General features: G+C 43.6%; 1 protein-coding gene across 1 annotated transcript in view; it reads right to left on the bottom strand.

Moving 5' to 3' along the window:
* Window positions 1–17,275, bottom strand: part of LOC141073500 (uncharacterized) — a 92,388-nt gene extending 75,113 nt beyond the window's left edge. Inside the window, exons 1-3 of the mRNA XM_073560747.1 lie at window positions 17,251–17,275; window positions 9,987–10,016; window positions 7,745–7,946 (exon numbers count right to left, since the gene is read on the bottom strand). Coding sequence (XP_073416848.1) covers window positions 7,745–7,946; window positions 9,987–10,016; window positions 17,251–17,275 — 257 coding nt within the window. The remainder of the gene's footprint in view (window positions 1–7,744; window positions 7,947–9,986; window positions 10,017–17,250) is intronic.
* Between the last annotated feature and the right edge of the window lie 838 nt (window positions 17,276–18,113).

The raw sequence follows: 18,113 nt of genomic DNA, 5'->3' as shown, positions 1-18,113 counted from the left end.
GGATGTGATCGCATCAGAGCACACTTTCACTGCAATCTTGTTGGTGGTAGTTTGTATCTCCAAGTGTTATAGCTGAGTTTTGGTATGTAATGCTGTGATTTAAAACTAATTTATTGTTTTTTAATTCCCCACAGATTTCTTGCAACTGGAGAATCCCTTTCGTCACTGCATTTCCAGTACAGACTCGGGATTTCCACCATATCTGGAATAGTGAAGTACACATGCCGTGCACTGTGGGACTCCTTAGCTGAAGAGTTTTTACCAGAGCCCACAACAGAGAGGTGGATTGAAATTGCTGACAAGTTTCAACAGATATGTCAGTTTCCCAACTGCTTGGGCGCTGTGGACGGGAAACATATCCGCATTATAAAGCCAGCCGGATCGGGATCGGAATATTTCAATTACAAGAAATATTTTTCAATTGTCCTCATGGCCATCGCTGACGCGGAATACAAATTTATTGCTGTTGATATTGGGGCCTATGGCCGCTCCAATGACTCTCAAGTTTTCAAACTGTCTGCCATGGGGCGTAAACTGTATGGAAACACCTTCCAGTTCCCACCACCTAGACCGCTGCCGCAAACATCTGGTCCACCTATGCCATTTGTCTGTGTAGGGGATGAAGCCTTCCAGCTGTCAGAACACCTTTTGAAACCGTACTCTAGCAGAGGATTGACAAGACCAAAACGCATTTTTAATTACCGCCTCACAAGAGCAAGAAGAATGGTTGAATGTACCTTTGGTATTCTGACAGCCAAATGGCGGGTCCTATTGACTGCGATCAACCTCAAGACAGAAACTGTTGACGAGGTGATCAAAGCTTGCGTGGTACTCCACAATTTTGTTATCTGCAAGGAACCCATTTCCATTGAGGACACCTCTGAAGAAACCACCTTGCAAGATTACCTTGACATTACCACTAGAAGTTCTGTGACGATTTCAGTAATGAGGGACAATTTTGCACTATACTTTATGTCACCTCAAGGCAGAGTACACTGGCAGGATGACAGAGTGTGAAAGATTTGTGCCCTAACCAAACTTGTGTACCTTCTGTACCAACAGTATATACCTTTGCCAACCAAAGTTGGCTATCTTGTCATGGTCTCTATTTTTAGCTTTAGGCCACAGGTGTGTACCTGGTTGTGTTTTATGCAAAGTATTTCACCTTTTAACAAAAGTTGTGTACATTGTTAGGAAATCACCAACAATAAACACAACTTTTTAGGTGAAATACTTTGCTTCAAACACAACCAGGAACACAACTGTGGCAAAAAGATAAAATTTACCCACAGTTATATACCTGGTTTTGAATACCTTTTTACCTTTTAAATACCCTGTATTTAACCTTTTTTTTAAACATATTTCGCCGCAGAAAGAAATGACAGACAACCAGTGTAAACAATAATTTAACTTTTATTTAAAATATTTTTTTTTTGTAAACTGTTTTTAAAGTTAAAAAAACTTTTTTAATAAAGGTTTGAAACCAACTGGGCATTTTTATTACAAAACACATCATAAATCTGTGTAGTGTGGGGTGGAAATACTGCTGGAGGGGCTGCGGTACACTTCGACAATGGGAGTGTGGAGAGAGGACTGGGATCGTGGTGGGGAAGGAACAGTTAGAGGTGATGGTGTGGAAAAAGCTACAGAATGGGTGGACATGTGGGAGGCAGAAGAGGTGGTGGGCGGTGGAGTGGAGGGTTGGGCAGGGACTGTAGGAGCAGATGATGTTGATGGAAAGTTGTATGGGGAAGGAGTTTGGTACGGGGAAGGAGTTTGGTACGGGGAAGGAGTTTGGTACGGGGCAGGTTGCTGGAAGTGGGGAGATGTCTGGTACTGGGAAGGTTGCTGGTACTGGGGAGGTTGCTGGTACTGGGGAGGTTGCTGGTATGTAATAGGAGGGGGAGGATGGAAAGTGGCTGGAGGGGGTGCAGATGTAATAGGAGGGGGAGGATGGAAAGTGGCTGGAGGGGGTGCAGGTGGAGGAACTACAGTGGTGGGAGGAGGAGGTTGGGAGGTAACCTGCTGTAGAGCACCGTGGCATGAATGCATTACATGCATCTGCTGGGTAGGAGATAGTGTTGCCATGCGCTCCACAACAGACCTGAAAAAGGTGTGGTTTGGCGAAGATCTTGCTTCTGAATGCATGGTTTGCAGAAGTGTCTTCACCTCCAGAATGCTGGAGTTGATCTGCTGAAAGCCTGCGGAGATTTGCTCTGGCAAGACTTTTAGACAGTTCTGGAAAGATGCATTCAGATGCAAGAACTCTGGCGCATAACTCTTTTCCTGACCCCTCTGCCGCTGCCGCCCAGTACCCGCAGGTGTACTAGAGGTGGCAGGGGCAGAAGGGTGGGGTAAAGGGAAAGCGATCTCCTCACCAGCAGCTTCATGTAATGTAGGCGGCCACGATGCTCCTGTGCTGGTGGATGGGACAGATGGGTCGAATGTGTGGGAAGGCTGGGAAGGTGCAGATTTACCGGGGAGGTCGAAGTGGCCCTCGGTGCCGGTCTCCTCAGGGATCGCCTCAGAAGGGTCCAATCGTGCAGGCTCCCGAGTGCTGCTCACCGTGCTGTGGAATAAAGAGAAAAAAAACAATTAAAATAGTGACATGGTATGGCCCTGGCTGAAAAAAAAAAGTTACATCTAAACATTTTTTTGTCACATGTGGTGTTTAATATTTACCTTCTGGTGAGCATTGTATCCCGGAGGAATGACAGGGCTCGTGCGTACTTGTACTTGCTCCTGCGTCCTCCAGATCCACTCGGGGCCCGCATCTCTTTATTGAACTCCTTCTTGAAACGATCCCTCACAGACCGCCACCGCTTCACAATTCTCTCCCCTGAAACGAGAAAGGACAAAGTGGTTAGTATACAACATCAGTGTTTCCCAAACTCCAGTCCTCATGGTCCCCAGGGGTCATGTTTTCAGGATTTCCAAAGTAAATAGAAATCCTGAACACATGATCCGTGGGGACCACGAGGACTGGAGTTCGGGAAACACTGGTTTAAATCAAGCAACCGGTACTGTATATACTTACGCTCTTTAATCTGGGCCCGAGCTTCGAGGTCCTCCCAGCGGTCCACAAGGAGCGAACAGATTTCCTCCCAGAGTCGTCGGGTAACGATAAGGTCAGCGTGGCGGCGGTCAGCCATATTCCAGAGCGGCTCCCTTTCTCTGACGAGATCGATGAGGTGGTCCACATCGATTCCTCCATCCTCACCGTCATAGTCGGGAGCACGCTGTGAAGGCTGTTAAAGAAAAAGACAAAAATAACATAATTAGCCTCCACAAAAGAAATGAAATAAAAAGTGCAAAAAAACAAAGCAAAAATATTTATACTTACACGCTGGTGACCGCCGCGTTGCTGTCGCCGACGACCCTGGGAGGCACTGCGAGGACCTCTTGGCCGAGCACCAGATTGGGAAGACTAGAGAAGAAAACAAAAAATGTTATGTCTTTGGATGTAGGCATTTGTTTGCTGTGTGTGGTCCGCAGAACATTGTTTTCTATGTGTTGTGTGTAGTGTGATGTTGTGTTTCTGCGTTTGATGCAAAAAACTTACCAATTGTGAGCCCACTCCAAGTGTCTGTCCACCCCTTCCTTCTTCTTCTGGGAGCTCCTCTTCATCTTGTGATTCCTGTTTTGAAATAAAAGGCAATGAATAGACATATATTACAGAGATGATGGATTTTGGAAATAAAAACTTACCGTCAAACGCTGACGATGCGAGGGAGGGCTCCCAGAAGAAGATGTGCTGTCTTCCTGCTGGCCAGACTCCATGGCTGTGGGTGGTGTTCCTGCTGCTGCCATTGCTGCTGCTGCTGCATCTATTGGGCGGCTGTTGAATAAAGAGAAACAAAGGGCCAATGAATATCTTGATATTCCATAGCCCTAGTTTGGAGGAATGGGGGATTTGATAATTACCATCTCTCATCTGCTGCTGGACTCCCCTCCCGTTGTTCAGCATGCTGCTCCATTTGGGGTGGTGCTGATGGTGCTGCTGCAGATGTCTGCTGCCTTCTCCTGCTCCTGGTTCTTGGCTTGGGTGGCATGTTGGGTGTGGCTGAAGGTCCTACTGTCTTGCTTTTATATATGTTTTGTGGGCAGAGCTACTGAGCATGCTCAGACCAAAAAAACCGGATCCGGCCAACGGATCCGGCTATCGCCGGATCAGGCGCATTGCGGCGCTTATAGGCTTTCATTGTATGAAAAAGCCGGACATGCCGGATCCGGCGTGTCCGGCTTTTTCGCCGGGGACAAAAAACGTTACAGTAGCCGTTTTTTCCAGACGCCGGATCGCGTCACATTGCCGGATCCGGCGAAAATCGGATGAAACGCATGGCCATCCGGCTCGATCCGGCTCTAATGCAAGTCAATGGGGGGGAAACCGGATCCGGCATTGCATTTCGCCGGATCCGGTTTTTGTCAAAAGCGCCGGATCGCGCCTAACGGCGAAAACCTGATGTGTGAAAGAGGCCTAAAGTGAAAAATACTTGGGTATACTAATAGATCACAGACTGCACATGAGTCAACCCCAAAGACATTCTGATAAGGAATTTAGATTGTGATCCCCACTGGGGATAGTGTTGATAATGTATGTAAAGCGCTGAGGAATACGATAACGCTATATAAGCAAAAGCATAACAATAATAACAGTGTAACACAGCAGCATAAAGGCAAACACAGGATGTAATAAGAGAAGCATAGAGTCTAGATCACGTGAAGTAATTATCCCTCTCTACCCCTCCTTGATCAGGCCTCATCTGGAATACTGTGTCCAGTTCTGGGAACCACATTTTAAAAAAGACATTGAAAAACTGGAGCAAGTTCAGAGAAGAGCGACCACAATGGTGACCGGTCAGCAAAGTCCACTAACTTTCAAAAGTTTGGGGTCACCCAGACAATTTTGTGTTTTCTGTGAAAACTCATACTTTTATTAATCAAATGAGTTGCCAAAAGAATTTAAAATCTAGTCCAGACATTGACAAGGTTCGAAAAAAAAGATTTTTATTTGAAATAATAATTTTCTCCTTCAAACTTTGCTTTCGTCAAAGCATGCTCCCTTTGCAGCAATTACAGCATTGTAGACCTTTGGCATTCTAGCAGTTTATTTGCTGAGGCAATCTGGAGAAATTTCACCCCATGCTTCCTGAAGCCCCTCCCATAAGTTGGTTTGGCTTGATGGGCACTTTTTGTGTATCATACGGTCAAGCTGCTCCCACAACAGCTCAATAGGGTTGAGATCTGGTGACTGCGCTGGCCATTCCATTACAAATAGAATACCAGCTGCCTGCTTCTTTCCTAAATGGTTCTTGCATAATTTGGAGGTGTGCTTTGGGTCATTGTCCTGTTGTAGGATGAAATTGGCTCCAATCAAGCTGTGTCCACAGGGTATGACATGGCATTGCAAAATGGACTGATAGCCTTCCTTATTCAAAATCCCTTTTACCTTGTACAAATCTCCCACTTTACCAGCATCAAAGAAACCCCAGGCCATCACATTGCCTCTACTATGCTTGACAGATGGCGTCAGGCACTCTTCCAGCATCTTTTCAGTTGTTCTCATAAATGTTCTTCTGTGTGATCCAAACACCTCAAACTTGGATTCGTCTGTCCATAACACTTTTTACCAATCTTCCTCTATCCAATGTCTGTGTTCTTTTGCCCATATTAATATTTTCCTTTTATTAGCCTGTTTCAGATATGGCTTTTTCTTTGCAACACTGCCCTGAAAGCCAGCATCCCGGAGTCGCCTCTTTCCTGTAGACATTGACACTGGCGTTTTGCTTGTACTATTTAATGAAGCTGCCAGTTGAGGACCTGTGAGGCATCGATTTCTCAAACTACAGACTCTAATGTACTTGTATTGTTGCTCAGTTGTGCAGTGGGGCCTCCAACTTCTTTTTCTACTCTGGTTAGAGCCTGTTTGTGCTCTCCTCTGGAGGGAGTAGTACACACCGTTGTAGGAAATCTTCAGTTTCTTGGCAATCTCTCATATGGAATAGCCTTCATTTCTAAGAACAAGAATAGACTGTCGAGTTTCACATGAAGGTTCTTTTTTTCTGGCCGTTTTGAGAGTTTAATGGAACCAACAAATATAATGCTCCAGATTCTCAACTAGCTCAAACGAAGGTCAGGTTTATAGGTTCTCTAATCAGTCATACTGTTTTCAGCTGTGCTACCATACTTGCACAAGGGTTTTCAAGGGTATTCTAACCATCCATTATAGCCTTTTTACACAGTTAGCAAACACAAAGTACCATAGGAACACTGGAGTGATGGTTATTGGAAATGGGCCTCAATACACCAATGAAAATATTCCATTAAAAACCTGATGTTTGCAGCTAGAATAGTCATTTACCACATTAACAATGTATAGAGTGTATTTCTGAATCATTTAATGTTAGCTTCATTGGAAAAAAACTGTGGTTTTATTTCAAAAATAAGGAAATTTCTAAGTGACCCTAAACTTTTGATCGGTAGTGTATGTCCTACGAGGAACAATTAAAGGATCTGGAAATGTTTATCTTGCAAAAAAGAAGACTGAGAGGAGACTTAATAGCTGTCTACAAATATCTGAAGGGATGTCACAGTGTTGAGGGATCATCATTATTCTCATTTGCACATGGAAATACAAGAAACAATGGAATTAAAATGAAAGGATGACGATACAAATTTGATATTGGAAAAAACTTTTTGACAGTGAGGGTGATCAATGAGTGGAGCAGGATGCCAAGTGATTTGGTGAGTTTTCCTGCAATGAAAGTATTCAATCAGAGGCTGGACAGACATCTGTCTGAGGCTGGCTTTACACTTGCCGTGTTTTTGAGGGCCTTTTTTGCGGCCCCAATACATTACTATGGGGCCGCAAAAGAGGGCTGCTCTCCGTATGGCTGTGAGGGCCGTATTTGTGCCCCTGAAAAAATATCTAGCTTGCTCAATATTTTTCATGGCTTGCGGACACGGCCGTAATGATTTCATTGGTACCGCAAAAACAACGTTAGCTTGTTTTTGCGGTACACCGTATTTGCTGGTCGCCATTTTTTTCCCTGCTATTTGTTATAACAGGGAAAAACGGCGATCCGAGAAGGTTTTTTGTGGCCCGTTTTTACGGGAGATCACAAAAATCACGGCAATACAGACCGCAAAAACGGCCCGTAAAAATGGGCCGCAGCAAAAACAGCATGTGTAAAAGTAGCCTGAGATGGTTTAATGAATCCTGCATTGAGTAGGGTGTTGGACATGATGATCCTTGATGTCCCTTCCAACTCTAACATTGTATGATTCTAAGATTCTATGACAGTATAAATATAACATTTGCTAAAAATTATCTCCCAACATGTAGGTAAAACATTTCAGTACATATATGATATTGCTGATTTACTGTTCATGTTACATCGTAGATAGTATAAGTTACTCCGTATATGAAAGCCTTTGGAAAAAAATAGAGGAAGCGAGTCACTATCCATATGGCCACGTTGCCGCGTTCAGTATATGGTCAGTATTTTGCATCAGTATTTGTAAGCTAAAATCAGGAATGGAACACTTAGAGGAACAGTGTAATAGAAACAAATCACAACTTCTGTATTTATCCCCCACTCCTGGTTTTAGCTTACACATACTAATGTAAAATACTGACCAAATACTGAATGTGTGAAGGTGGCCTAATGCAGAGTTATAATGAATAATCTGCTATAGTTTGGTCCTGTATATAACTTGAAAGCAGTGAAATTAGGGTACCTACTGCTTCTTTAGGCTTTTGAATGCATTGTACTCGATGACATCGTTCCATTCGGAGTCCGTGATGTGATTGTTGGACAATCCAGCATAAGCGTAGATTAGGTGTGTACACAGACATGGATCAACATTATCTGTGGTAAATTTCCCTAGTCCAGGTCGATACTGTGCCAAGTTGTTAAAATAGCAAATCAATTTATAAGCCAAGCCTGTGATTGGAAGAAGATAAAGTAAGTATATATAGGCTTCCTTTAGATAATATATAAGATACTGTATAGCTATAAAGAAATCCTGACAATAATTATGACAAAACAACACTAAACAAAATACAATACATATACTGTAGGTATGTGGTAGAGAAGAGTGAATAGATTCAAACAAATCAAAGTTGTGTAGAATTTTTAAATTACCGGTATCTCTTCAGAGATAAGAACTACTACATGCCCACAGAGAAGAGAAATTTTAACACAATAATTCCACCCATAGGAAGTAGCTAGCCTAAAAGTCAATATCAACTTTCTAATGAGCCTTGTCACCTAACTTAGGATTTGTGCCAAAACCGAAATCTCAATATGCAGACACAGTGTTTCGGGGTAGTGACTCTCTGAAAATGTTGCTTTTTGGCTTTTATCCTAAGTCATATGACAATTCTATTAAGAAAGTCGATATTGACTTTTAGGATTGCTACCTCCTATAGGTGACACTAAAGTTCTAGTACTCTGACTCTCTGAAGAGGCAATTTGCATATTTCCTAGAGAAGCAGTGCGGATTAAAAGTCTCCTTACCTGGGTATGTCAGACTTGACGTGTTGCTCTCTGCAAGGAACGTCACCCCTTGGATCTCGAAGTAGAATTTTTAGAAACGTACTGAACCCAGTGAATTCGAACAATTTACCATATACACTTAGCAAGAATCACCTAAAATGGCCAAGGCCATTATACATATTGCAGAATATTGCATCATTTATACAATGTGACCTCAGGTGTGGCCGGGAAAGCTTCCCCATAAAGCCTTTCAGCTATCTTACGATATATATCTTCAGCTATTAGGACTGACTACTACAGCAGATGATGGAAATGCAGCAGCCATTTTTTTATAATTCTGAAGAGAGAGAGGATGACACAACTCATAGTTTAGCCATAGACATATGAAAGAAAGTCATTAAACGCTGAACAATTTGTACAGATAGTGTGACAGCACGGTAGTGAAGAAAATGAGTCTGTGAGGAAAAGTGAATAATACAGAATGATTTTGATGTACAGTAAATCAATTCACTACAAGTCAAATTTGGTGACAAAATTCAGCAAATCTAGAGAGCATCACATTTCAAAAGATTCGCTCATCTCCAGTCTGCCTCATAGAGCCAAAAACGAAGCATTTACATTTGGAAAATATATGTAATGCAGTTTTGGTTCAGTCAGTAAAACTTTGAGAAATAAAACAACTTAGGTTTAAACGTAGGACTATAATATGTCATATGTCAAAAAATGGTCTGCTTTTCACCAGTGTTTTTGATCCAATTTTCATCAGCTTCTCAAGCTGTCAAGCAGTCTGTGAAAAATTGATGGCATATGGATGGCATCTGAGTGCTTCCTGAAAGGTCAAGAACCCTTAGTCTTACTTACATTGGCTTGTTTGTTACGTGACTTGACTAATTATCAGACAAGTCTCTGTGATTTTGTGCGCATTAGTCAGATAGAAACTGTACATAAAAAACTGGGCCCTTACACTAACCTCCCTCTTCACCTTCTCAGAATGAGTCTCAGACAATGAAGGCGGAATTCTGCAGAAACTTTTCTCTCATCACTCTTACTCCTTGATAATTATTTTCTGTTTCAACATCATCTAATTTTTCAATGACTGAGGAAGTTTCTAAAGATTTGGGGTGAGCCTGCAGGCAGTGAAAGGAGAGCTAGAGAATGCTGGGAGATGAGGCGGTATAGATAGTTTTGCATGCAGTGTCAGATTGGGATGCCAAGGAACCACCAGTAATGTTGACTCTTGGGGCCCACTGTCCAGCTATATGTATGCTTTATATTACTTTACCCTCAGTCACAAATGAATGATGAGATACTGCTTTTGGCGGTGAATAGAGCCAAATTCTAGTCACATAAGTGGATGATGGACTCTCTCCAGCACAGAAGCCCACCAGGTGATTTGCTTGTTCCCCTGTGAACCAGTCTGACCCTGTTAACATGTGACAGTGAAGGTACTATTTATATGAAAAACATGTAGGTATCTGAACTTACCAATTTGAGCTCCGAGGGCCAGAGCCAAAACTGCAAAAAAAGAAGAGTATAAATCAGACTTCTAGGAAAAAAAATGTCATATTGAGTTTGTAAAATAAAAGAAGATTCATGTCATTTGTGATACAATTAATGTAAAAAAAAATATAGATTGTTTTAAAATATACTGAAAACATACAAATGATATCACCTCTTTTTGTTCCAAATTAGGAAAAGAAAATAAACTTAAATATTTGCTACTGCAGTGTCCGTAAAAGTCTTAACTTTCAACATGTCACATTACTTATTCTGACTGCTAAATACAATGAGAAAGCCAGAATCGCAAAGAAGTTTTGCATAAAAAAGTGATGAATAAAATGCACCCCATGATACAGTAGTTCCATTAAAATCCAAAGTGCAAGCCCAAAAAATCAATGGAATAATAAGAGTTAAGGGGGCTAAATATGGCAACAGAAAAAAAGATTTTTATTTTTGAAAAGTAGTAAAACATAAAAAATTATATTTCTGAATCTATACCAACATGTTAACATTATCATTATTATTTATTTTGAGTAACGAGCAATGAAAAAAATAAATCCAAGGCAATAATCATTGAATTGGATGGTTTTTCCAATCCACTAAAGGATTTTTTCTAATTTTATAGTAGATTGTGTGGTAAATTAAATGTTGGCATTCAAATCTAAACTCATCCCACTAAAGTCAAGCACTCATATGTAGAAATGAGCACATTTATTTGAGTGGAATTGAATTCTCCTTGAATTTTCGAAAAATCCCTGTTCTCCAGAATAGGGATTTTTTTGCAGTTTGCTTCGCATGAATTCAGCAAAATGATGGCCAACTGAACCATAGAGGGACAGGCAAGTGGCTAAGAAAAAAACTAACATTCACCTCACCATCCGAAGATATTCACTTATCCCTACTCCTAACAACCAGCCTATGAAAACCAGATACTACACCAATGGCATCAGTGCTGTATGATTTTTCACAGGTCTAAAGATTGGTAAATTTGATAGAGACTCAGATCAAATTCAGACAAGTCCCTGAGATTTTTTGTGGAATACTCAATCCACAAAAATAAATGGGCATATGAACAGAAACATAGGTACAAGGTCTATCTGTGAAAAAAATGGAAAGAACTTGTATTTTAAAAACTAAAGTCTGAATGAACCCTTAGGCTGGTTTTGCACTCACCGTGTTTTTGCTGGCCGATTTTTCAGCCCCAATAGATTTCTATGGGGCCGCAAAATTGGCCCGCAAAAATTCCACAGTGTGCCGTACGGCCGTGAGGGCCGTTTTTGCGGCCATGAGAAAAGATTGAGCTTGCTTGATCTTTTATATGGCGTACAGACACAGCCCCCATTGTAACCAACGGGGCTGCAAAAACAAACGGAAGTTTGCTGTCATGATCCAGGATGGGATTTGTCTTTGGCCCATCCTAGTCAGACAGTGGTTAATTGTTTCTGCCTCTCTCTGGCAGAGGGCGGCTATATAATGCTCACTTGACCTAGGTCCAGTGTCAGTTATACTCCTGCCCTTGGCTGAGTTAGTTGACCTCGTGCGTACGTGTGCCTTGTGCCTGATATCTTGCTTGCTTGTTTGGTTTTGATCCGGTTCTGTCCCTGTTACGAGTTCTGCCTGTCCCTCTTGTACTGCGCTACCTCTCTGTGTATGACCCTCTGCCTGTGACTTGACTATTCTCTGCTCGTCCCTCTGGTACCGCACAGCCCTCTCCGTGTGCGAACCCTCGCTTGTCTGACCTGCGTTTTCCTCTACTACAGTTTCCCTGCAGTAGGTACATTATATCATCTGCAGCAGTAGGACGCCAAGCCCCGCCCCCTGCAGTCACATGATCTAGGTCCTGGGACTCCTTACTATTTTCAGTGCCGCAGGTCCTGTCTGCTTGAACCTTCACTACTGTATTGGACCCCGCGCTCTCCCATAGTGGGGGTAAGTCACCCTGCTTGGCGTGGCAGTTTGCCGACACTGACAGGGTCCTGACATTTGAGTCCTGACATTATAACTGACCGTTACCATTTTTTTTCTCTGCTCCATTTCTCCTGTGTGTGTGATGGATCCTATGCACGCTCTTTCTGAGCAGATAAAGCACCTGACTCAGATATCTCAGAGACTCCTGGGGGAACAACTCGCCCTGGCTCAGTCTCAGCATTTGATCGCTGACACTGTGCAGGGGGTTTTATCATCGGGGGCTCGGGATGTTACATTAATTTCCCCTGAGTCTCCGGCTGAGTTACCAGATACCTTTTCTGGAGATAAAAGGGAATTCAAAGTGTTCAAGGAGGGCTGTAAGCTTTTTTTTTTTCGTTAAGACCACACTCTTCTGGGGATGAAAGTCAGAGAGTGGGGGTCATTATGTCTCTGTTAAGGGGAGCTTCCCAGGCTTGGGCTTTCTCCCTTCCGACCACTGTCCCTGAGCGTATGACTGTGGATGCATTTTTTGAGGCCCTGGGGCATATTTATGATGAGCCTGATCGGATGCGTATGGCTGAGGACAGGGTGATGAGTGTGTGCCAGTGGAAGCACTCAGCCGAGTGGTTTTGCTCAGAGTTCAGACTCTGGGCTGCTGAGGTCTGCTGGAATGATGCCGCCCTCTGGGGTTTGTTCCGTAGAGGCCTGTCTGAACGTCTGAAGGATGCCTTGGCTCTCCACCCTCCGCCTGATTCCCTGGAGGACGCTATGACACAAGCCGTCTGAATGGATGGCAGGCTACGGGCCAGGGGAGTGATGCAGATTGAAACCCCGTTATTTTCCCAAGGAAGGTGAGCCAGTCCTACATTGGAAACCATGGAGATGGGAACCATCAATGTCAAGGAGAAAGAAAAGAGACAACGGCGCTTGGGAAAATGCTGCTTTCACTGTGGTGATTCGGACATTGGAAAAAGGATTGCCCCTCCTGTCCACTGACCAGCAAGCGACTGAGCCCGAGTGATTGTCGTGGAGGTCACCCAGGCTCTCAGGTACCTTTTTCTCCATTTTCAAAAATGTTATTGCAAGTGGAACTTTGTTGTGGGAGTGTCTCCACACCCACTTCTGCTTTCATGGATTGCGGATCGTCATTGAACTTTATTGATTCTGACTTGGTGTCCAGGTGTAAGTTAGGGACAGTTAGGCTGGAGACTCCTATCCACGTTGTTGCCATTGACAAAACACCACTGGCTAAGAACGATGTCATATTTCATACAGAGGAGTTTCTCCTTAAAGTGAGTTCCTTGCACCAGGAACATATTTCATGCTTTGTTATAGACAACCTGCCCGCGGGTCTGGTGTTGGGGATCCCTTGGTTACAATTACATAATCCAGTGATTAATTGGGAATCTCGGGACACTGTTAAATGGGGTCCCTACTGTTCTGAAAAATGTCTTGCTACTGTGTCTGTGTCGTCCATGGGTCTGGAAGGTATTCCGGAGTACCTAAAAGGCTATACGGACGTTTTCTCCGAAAATGAGGCTGAGGTTTTACCACCACACCGCCCATTTGATTGTGCCATTGACCTGGTTCCAGGTGCTAAATTGCCCAAGGCCTGCTTGTATAACCTTTCGGGTCCCGAACGGGCTGCTATGAAGGAATACATTTCCAAGAGTCTCCGTAAGGGACACATTCATCCTTCTGTCTCTCCTGTGGCGGCGGGGTTCATTTTCGTAAAGACAAAGGACGGTGGTATACGCCCATGCCTCGATTTTCGTGAGTTAAATAAGATAACTGTGAGAAATAAGTATCCCCTCCCACTTATTCCTCATTTGTACAACCAGTTGTCCAGAGCTAAGTGGTTTTCAAAATTAGATCTACGGGGAGCGTATAACCTTATCCGAGACCGGGAAGGAGATGAGTGGAAAACTGCTGAAGGGTTGTTTGAAAATTTTGTCATGCCTTTCGGTCTGACCAATGCTCCAGCGGTCTTCCAAAATTTCATAAATCATGTTCTCTGATTTTATTGGACGTTTTATGGTGGTGTATTTGAATGACATACTGATCTACTCTCCTGATAAACAGGCTCACATTGGTCATTCGAGCAGTTCTCCAAAGGCTTCGGGAGAACTGTCTCTTTGCTAAACTAGAGAAATGCTTATTTTTTGTACAGGAACTGTCTTTTCTGGGGTTCATTGTGTCTGCTGAGGGGTATCGCATGGATCCTAATAAGGTGCAGGCCATTGTCGATTAGGTCCAACCTTGTGATTTAAAAGCTCTGCAGCGTTTCCTAGGATTCGCCAATTATTGTCGCAAATTTATAAGGGGGTTCTCACAGGTGGTTAAACCCCTCACAGACATGACTCAAAAGGGGGCCGATATCAAGAATTGGTCAGCCGCAGCGATAGCGGCGTTTCAGTGTTTAAAAAATGTTTCCTGTCTGCTCCGGTTCTTATTCAACTGGACCCGTCTGAACCATTTATTGTTGACGTGGATGCCTCAGAGGTGGGGGTGGGGGCGGTATTGTCCCAGGGACCTGCCACTTTGACTAATTTGAGACCTTGAGCCTTTTTCTCGAAGAAATTCTCCCCTGCGGAGAGAACAATGATGTTGGGAATCGAGAACTTCTGGCCGTGAAGTTGGCCTTTGAAGAATGGAGGCATTTTTTGGAGGGGGCTGTCCATCCTATAACCGTAATTGCAGACCACAAGAACCTAGCTTACATTGAGTTAGCTAAAAGGTTGACTCCTAGACAGGCTAGATGGTCACTTTTTTTTTCCCGATTCCGCTTCTCTATCACTTTTCGGCCAGGATCCAAAAATGTCAGAGCTGATGCCTTGTCACGCAGTCTAGATCCGGTTTCCCCCCCAAACCTCCATCCTCCATTCTTCTGCCCGGGGTGGTGGTGGCAGGTATTTCTAATACGTTGGAAAGGGAGATTCGGGAAGCCCAGTCTCTTGCACCTCCGGCTAAGCCGTGGATAAACTTTTCGTACCAGCTCAGTTTCGTCTCAAGGTCCTCCGGGAGTTCCATGACTCAGTTCTTGGTGGACATCCAGGGATCTCGGCTACCTGGAAGGCCATTGCTAGAATATTCTGGTGATCTTCTTTAGCCTCTGATGTTGGGGAATATGTGTCTGCGTGTGATGTTTGCGCCCTTGCGAAAAACTCCCATAACCGGCCGGCCGGGGAATTGGTACCACTGCCAATTCCTGAGAGACCATGGACTCATTTGTCCATGGATTTCATCACCAACCTTCCCCCCCTCCAAGGGTAATACCGTCATTTGGGTTGTGGTGGACAGGTTTAGTAAGTAGGCACATTTTGTACCTTTGGCAGCTCTACCTAATGCAGAAACGTTGTCCAGATTGTTTGTTGAGCATGTGGTGCGGTTGCATGGGGTACCCTTGAATGTGGTGTCTGATAGAGGAGTACAATTTGTTTCCAGATTTTGGAGGGCATTTTGTAAGAGGTTGGGTGTTGGTCTGTCCTTTTCTTCCACTTACCATCCAGAGACTAATGGGCAGACCGAGAGGACCAATCAGTCTCTGGAGCAAATTCTGCGTTGCTTGACCTCAGCCCGACAGGATGATTGGTGTACTGCATTAACTTTGGCCGAGTTTGCGTTTAACAACCGCATTAACCAGTCTACGGGTACATCTACCTTTTTGTGCAACTATGGGTTTCATTCTCATTTCGGAGAGTTTTCCTGTTTGGACTCTGGGTGTCCTGGGGCGGATGAGACTATCCAGCGGTTGGGGGAGGTATGGCAGGAGGTCCAGAGTAGCATTACGAAGGCCCAGGATAAATATAAGTTTTTTGAAGACAAAAAACGGTCCGCGGGGCCTGTGTTCCAGATTGGGGATAAGGTATGGTTATCTACCAAGAATATAAGGCTCAAGGTCCCCTCTGCAAAACTTGGACCTAAGTTTATTGGTCCCTATGAAATTACAGAAGCGGTTAACCCGGTGGCATTTCGGTTGCATCTCCCGCCATCTCTACGGATCCCCAATGTTTTCCATAGGGCCCTTTTGAAACCTGTGAGGTCCTGTGGGGAGGGATCATTGTCTTCCCCACCACCGGTTTTGGTATACGGGCAGTCTGAGTACGAGGTGGAATGAATTGTTGACTCTAGGTTGGTCCGTTGTGCCCTTCAATATCTTGTACATTGGAAAGGCTAATGTCCTGAAGACCGGTCGTTGGTTCCTGCTTGATCGGTTCATGCGGGTCGGTTGGTCCGGGCCTTTCACGCCAAGTATCCTGAGAGACCCGGGGGTCCAGTGGCCCCCCATTGAGAGGAGGGTACTGTCATGATCCAGGATGGGCTTTGTCTTTGGCCCATCCTGGTCAGACAGGGGTTAATTGTTTCTGCCTCTCTCTGGCAGAGGGCGGCTATTTAATCCTCACTTGACCTAGGTCCAGTGTCAGTTATACTCCTGCCCTTGGCTGAGTTAGTTGACCTTGTGCGTACGTGTGCCTGATATCTTGCTTGCTTGTTTGGTTTTGATCCGGTTCTGTCCCTGTTACGAGTTCTGCCTGTCCCTCTTGTACTGCATTACCTCTCTGTGTATGACCCTCTGCCTGTGACTTGACTATTCTCTGCTCGTCCCTCTGGTACCGCACAGCCCTCTCCGTGTATGAACCCTCGCTTGTCTGACCTGCGTTTTCCTCTACTACAGTTTCCCTGCAGTAGGTACATTATATCATCTGCAGCAGTAGGACGCTAAGCCCCGCCCCCTGCAGTCACATGATCTAGGTCCTGGGACTCCTTACTATTTTCAGTGCCGCAGGTCCTGTCTGCTTGAACCATCGCTACTGTATTGGACCCCGCGCTCTCCCATAGTGGGGGTAAGTCACCCTGCTCTGCGTGGCAGTTTGCCGACGCTGACAGGGTCCTGACATTTGAGTCCTGACATTTGCTTTTGCGGGGCACCGTTACTTCCGGTTTTGCGGAATGCCTTTTTTTTTCAATACTATTTCCATAATATTGGAAACATGAAAAACGGCACTCCACAAACTTTTTGGTGGTCCTTTATTGCGGCAGACAACAAAAAAATGTGGCGATACGGCCTGCAAAAAAGGGCCGCAATAACGGTACACAAAAAAGCGGCAAGTGTAAAAGCAGTCTTACTATGTTTTGTCTGGAAGTTTATATTAACTAAATTACTAACTAGGAATAAAAACTATAGCAACAGAATAGAAGGACTCTATCTTTTTCTAAGAGGTACGATACACACAATATTCCATCATATGTGTTAAAATACCATTATCTATATAACGTACAAAAGAGGTTGAATGGTCTTTAAATTCTACTTTACTTTTAAAAAAGCATGCTATGCACTTACCAGTGAAGAGGAGAACCTTGGCCATTGCTGCCTCCACACCAGTGATTGTGTACAACTTATGAGTTTTTATAGTTTATGGTCGGTATGACATGGGCTATGGGTCACCTATAAGGAAACAAAATAGTCATTGTGAAATTTTATTAACAACAGGGTACTAGTACATGCAGTGACACTTGGCCCTTGATGTATTCATTCTGGAATTTAGTTGTAGCTACCATTAGTTTATCTGCTTTCACATCAGACATGACATGATTATGCAATGAGTACAAAAACCTTATCTTTATTTCCATTTATTTCATAGGCAAAGGGGTCTTTATTATGCAACTGTCTGATAATCTTACAACTAACATTCAATAATTTAATCATAAGTGACAAAGTCAGTTTAGAAATGAATTAAGGTAAAGCCAAATACAATACTTAACTATGGAAATAAAATAAGTACATCTTGTATAACTGATAAGCCAAGGAGATCTGATAAAATGTAGGTCACATAGATATAATACACATACACAGCGCCTTGAAAAAGTATTCACACCCCATGAGCGTTTCCACAATTGTCACACTATACCCATGAATTTAATTGTATCTTAATGGGATTTTATGTGCTGTCTAAACGCAATGTAGTAAGTATTTGTGAAGTGTAAAACAGTTGATAAGAGGAAGAAAAATTTGTCGGATCACACAGCTGGATAATCAAAAACAATTCTTCTTTATTTCACACCGTCATAAAAACGTGTAGATATATCCACAAATGCATAAAAACAGAGTCACATTCTTACATGTTTCTGGCTATCAGCCCTCAGTCATAGAATGCACAACGTGTAAGAATGTGACTCTGTTTTTATGCATTTGTGGATATATCT

The sequence above is a fragment of the Dendrobates tinctorius genome, unplaced genomic scaffold (genome assembly GCF_039654945.1).
Source record: "Dendrobates tinctorius isolate UK_male_01 unplaced genomic scaffold, ASM3965494v1 ptg000304l, whole genome shotgun sequence".
In the NCBI taxonomy this organism is placed as follows: Eukaryota; Metazoa; Chordata; class Amphibia; order Anura; family Dendrobatidae; genus Dendrobates; species Dendrobates tinctorius.
This window is presented reverse-complemented; position numbering and strand designations above follow the sequence as displayed.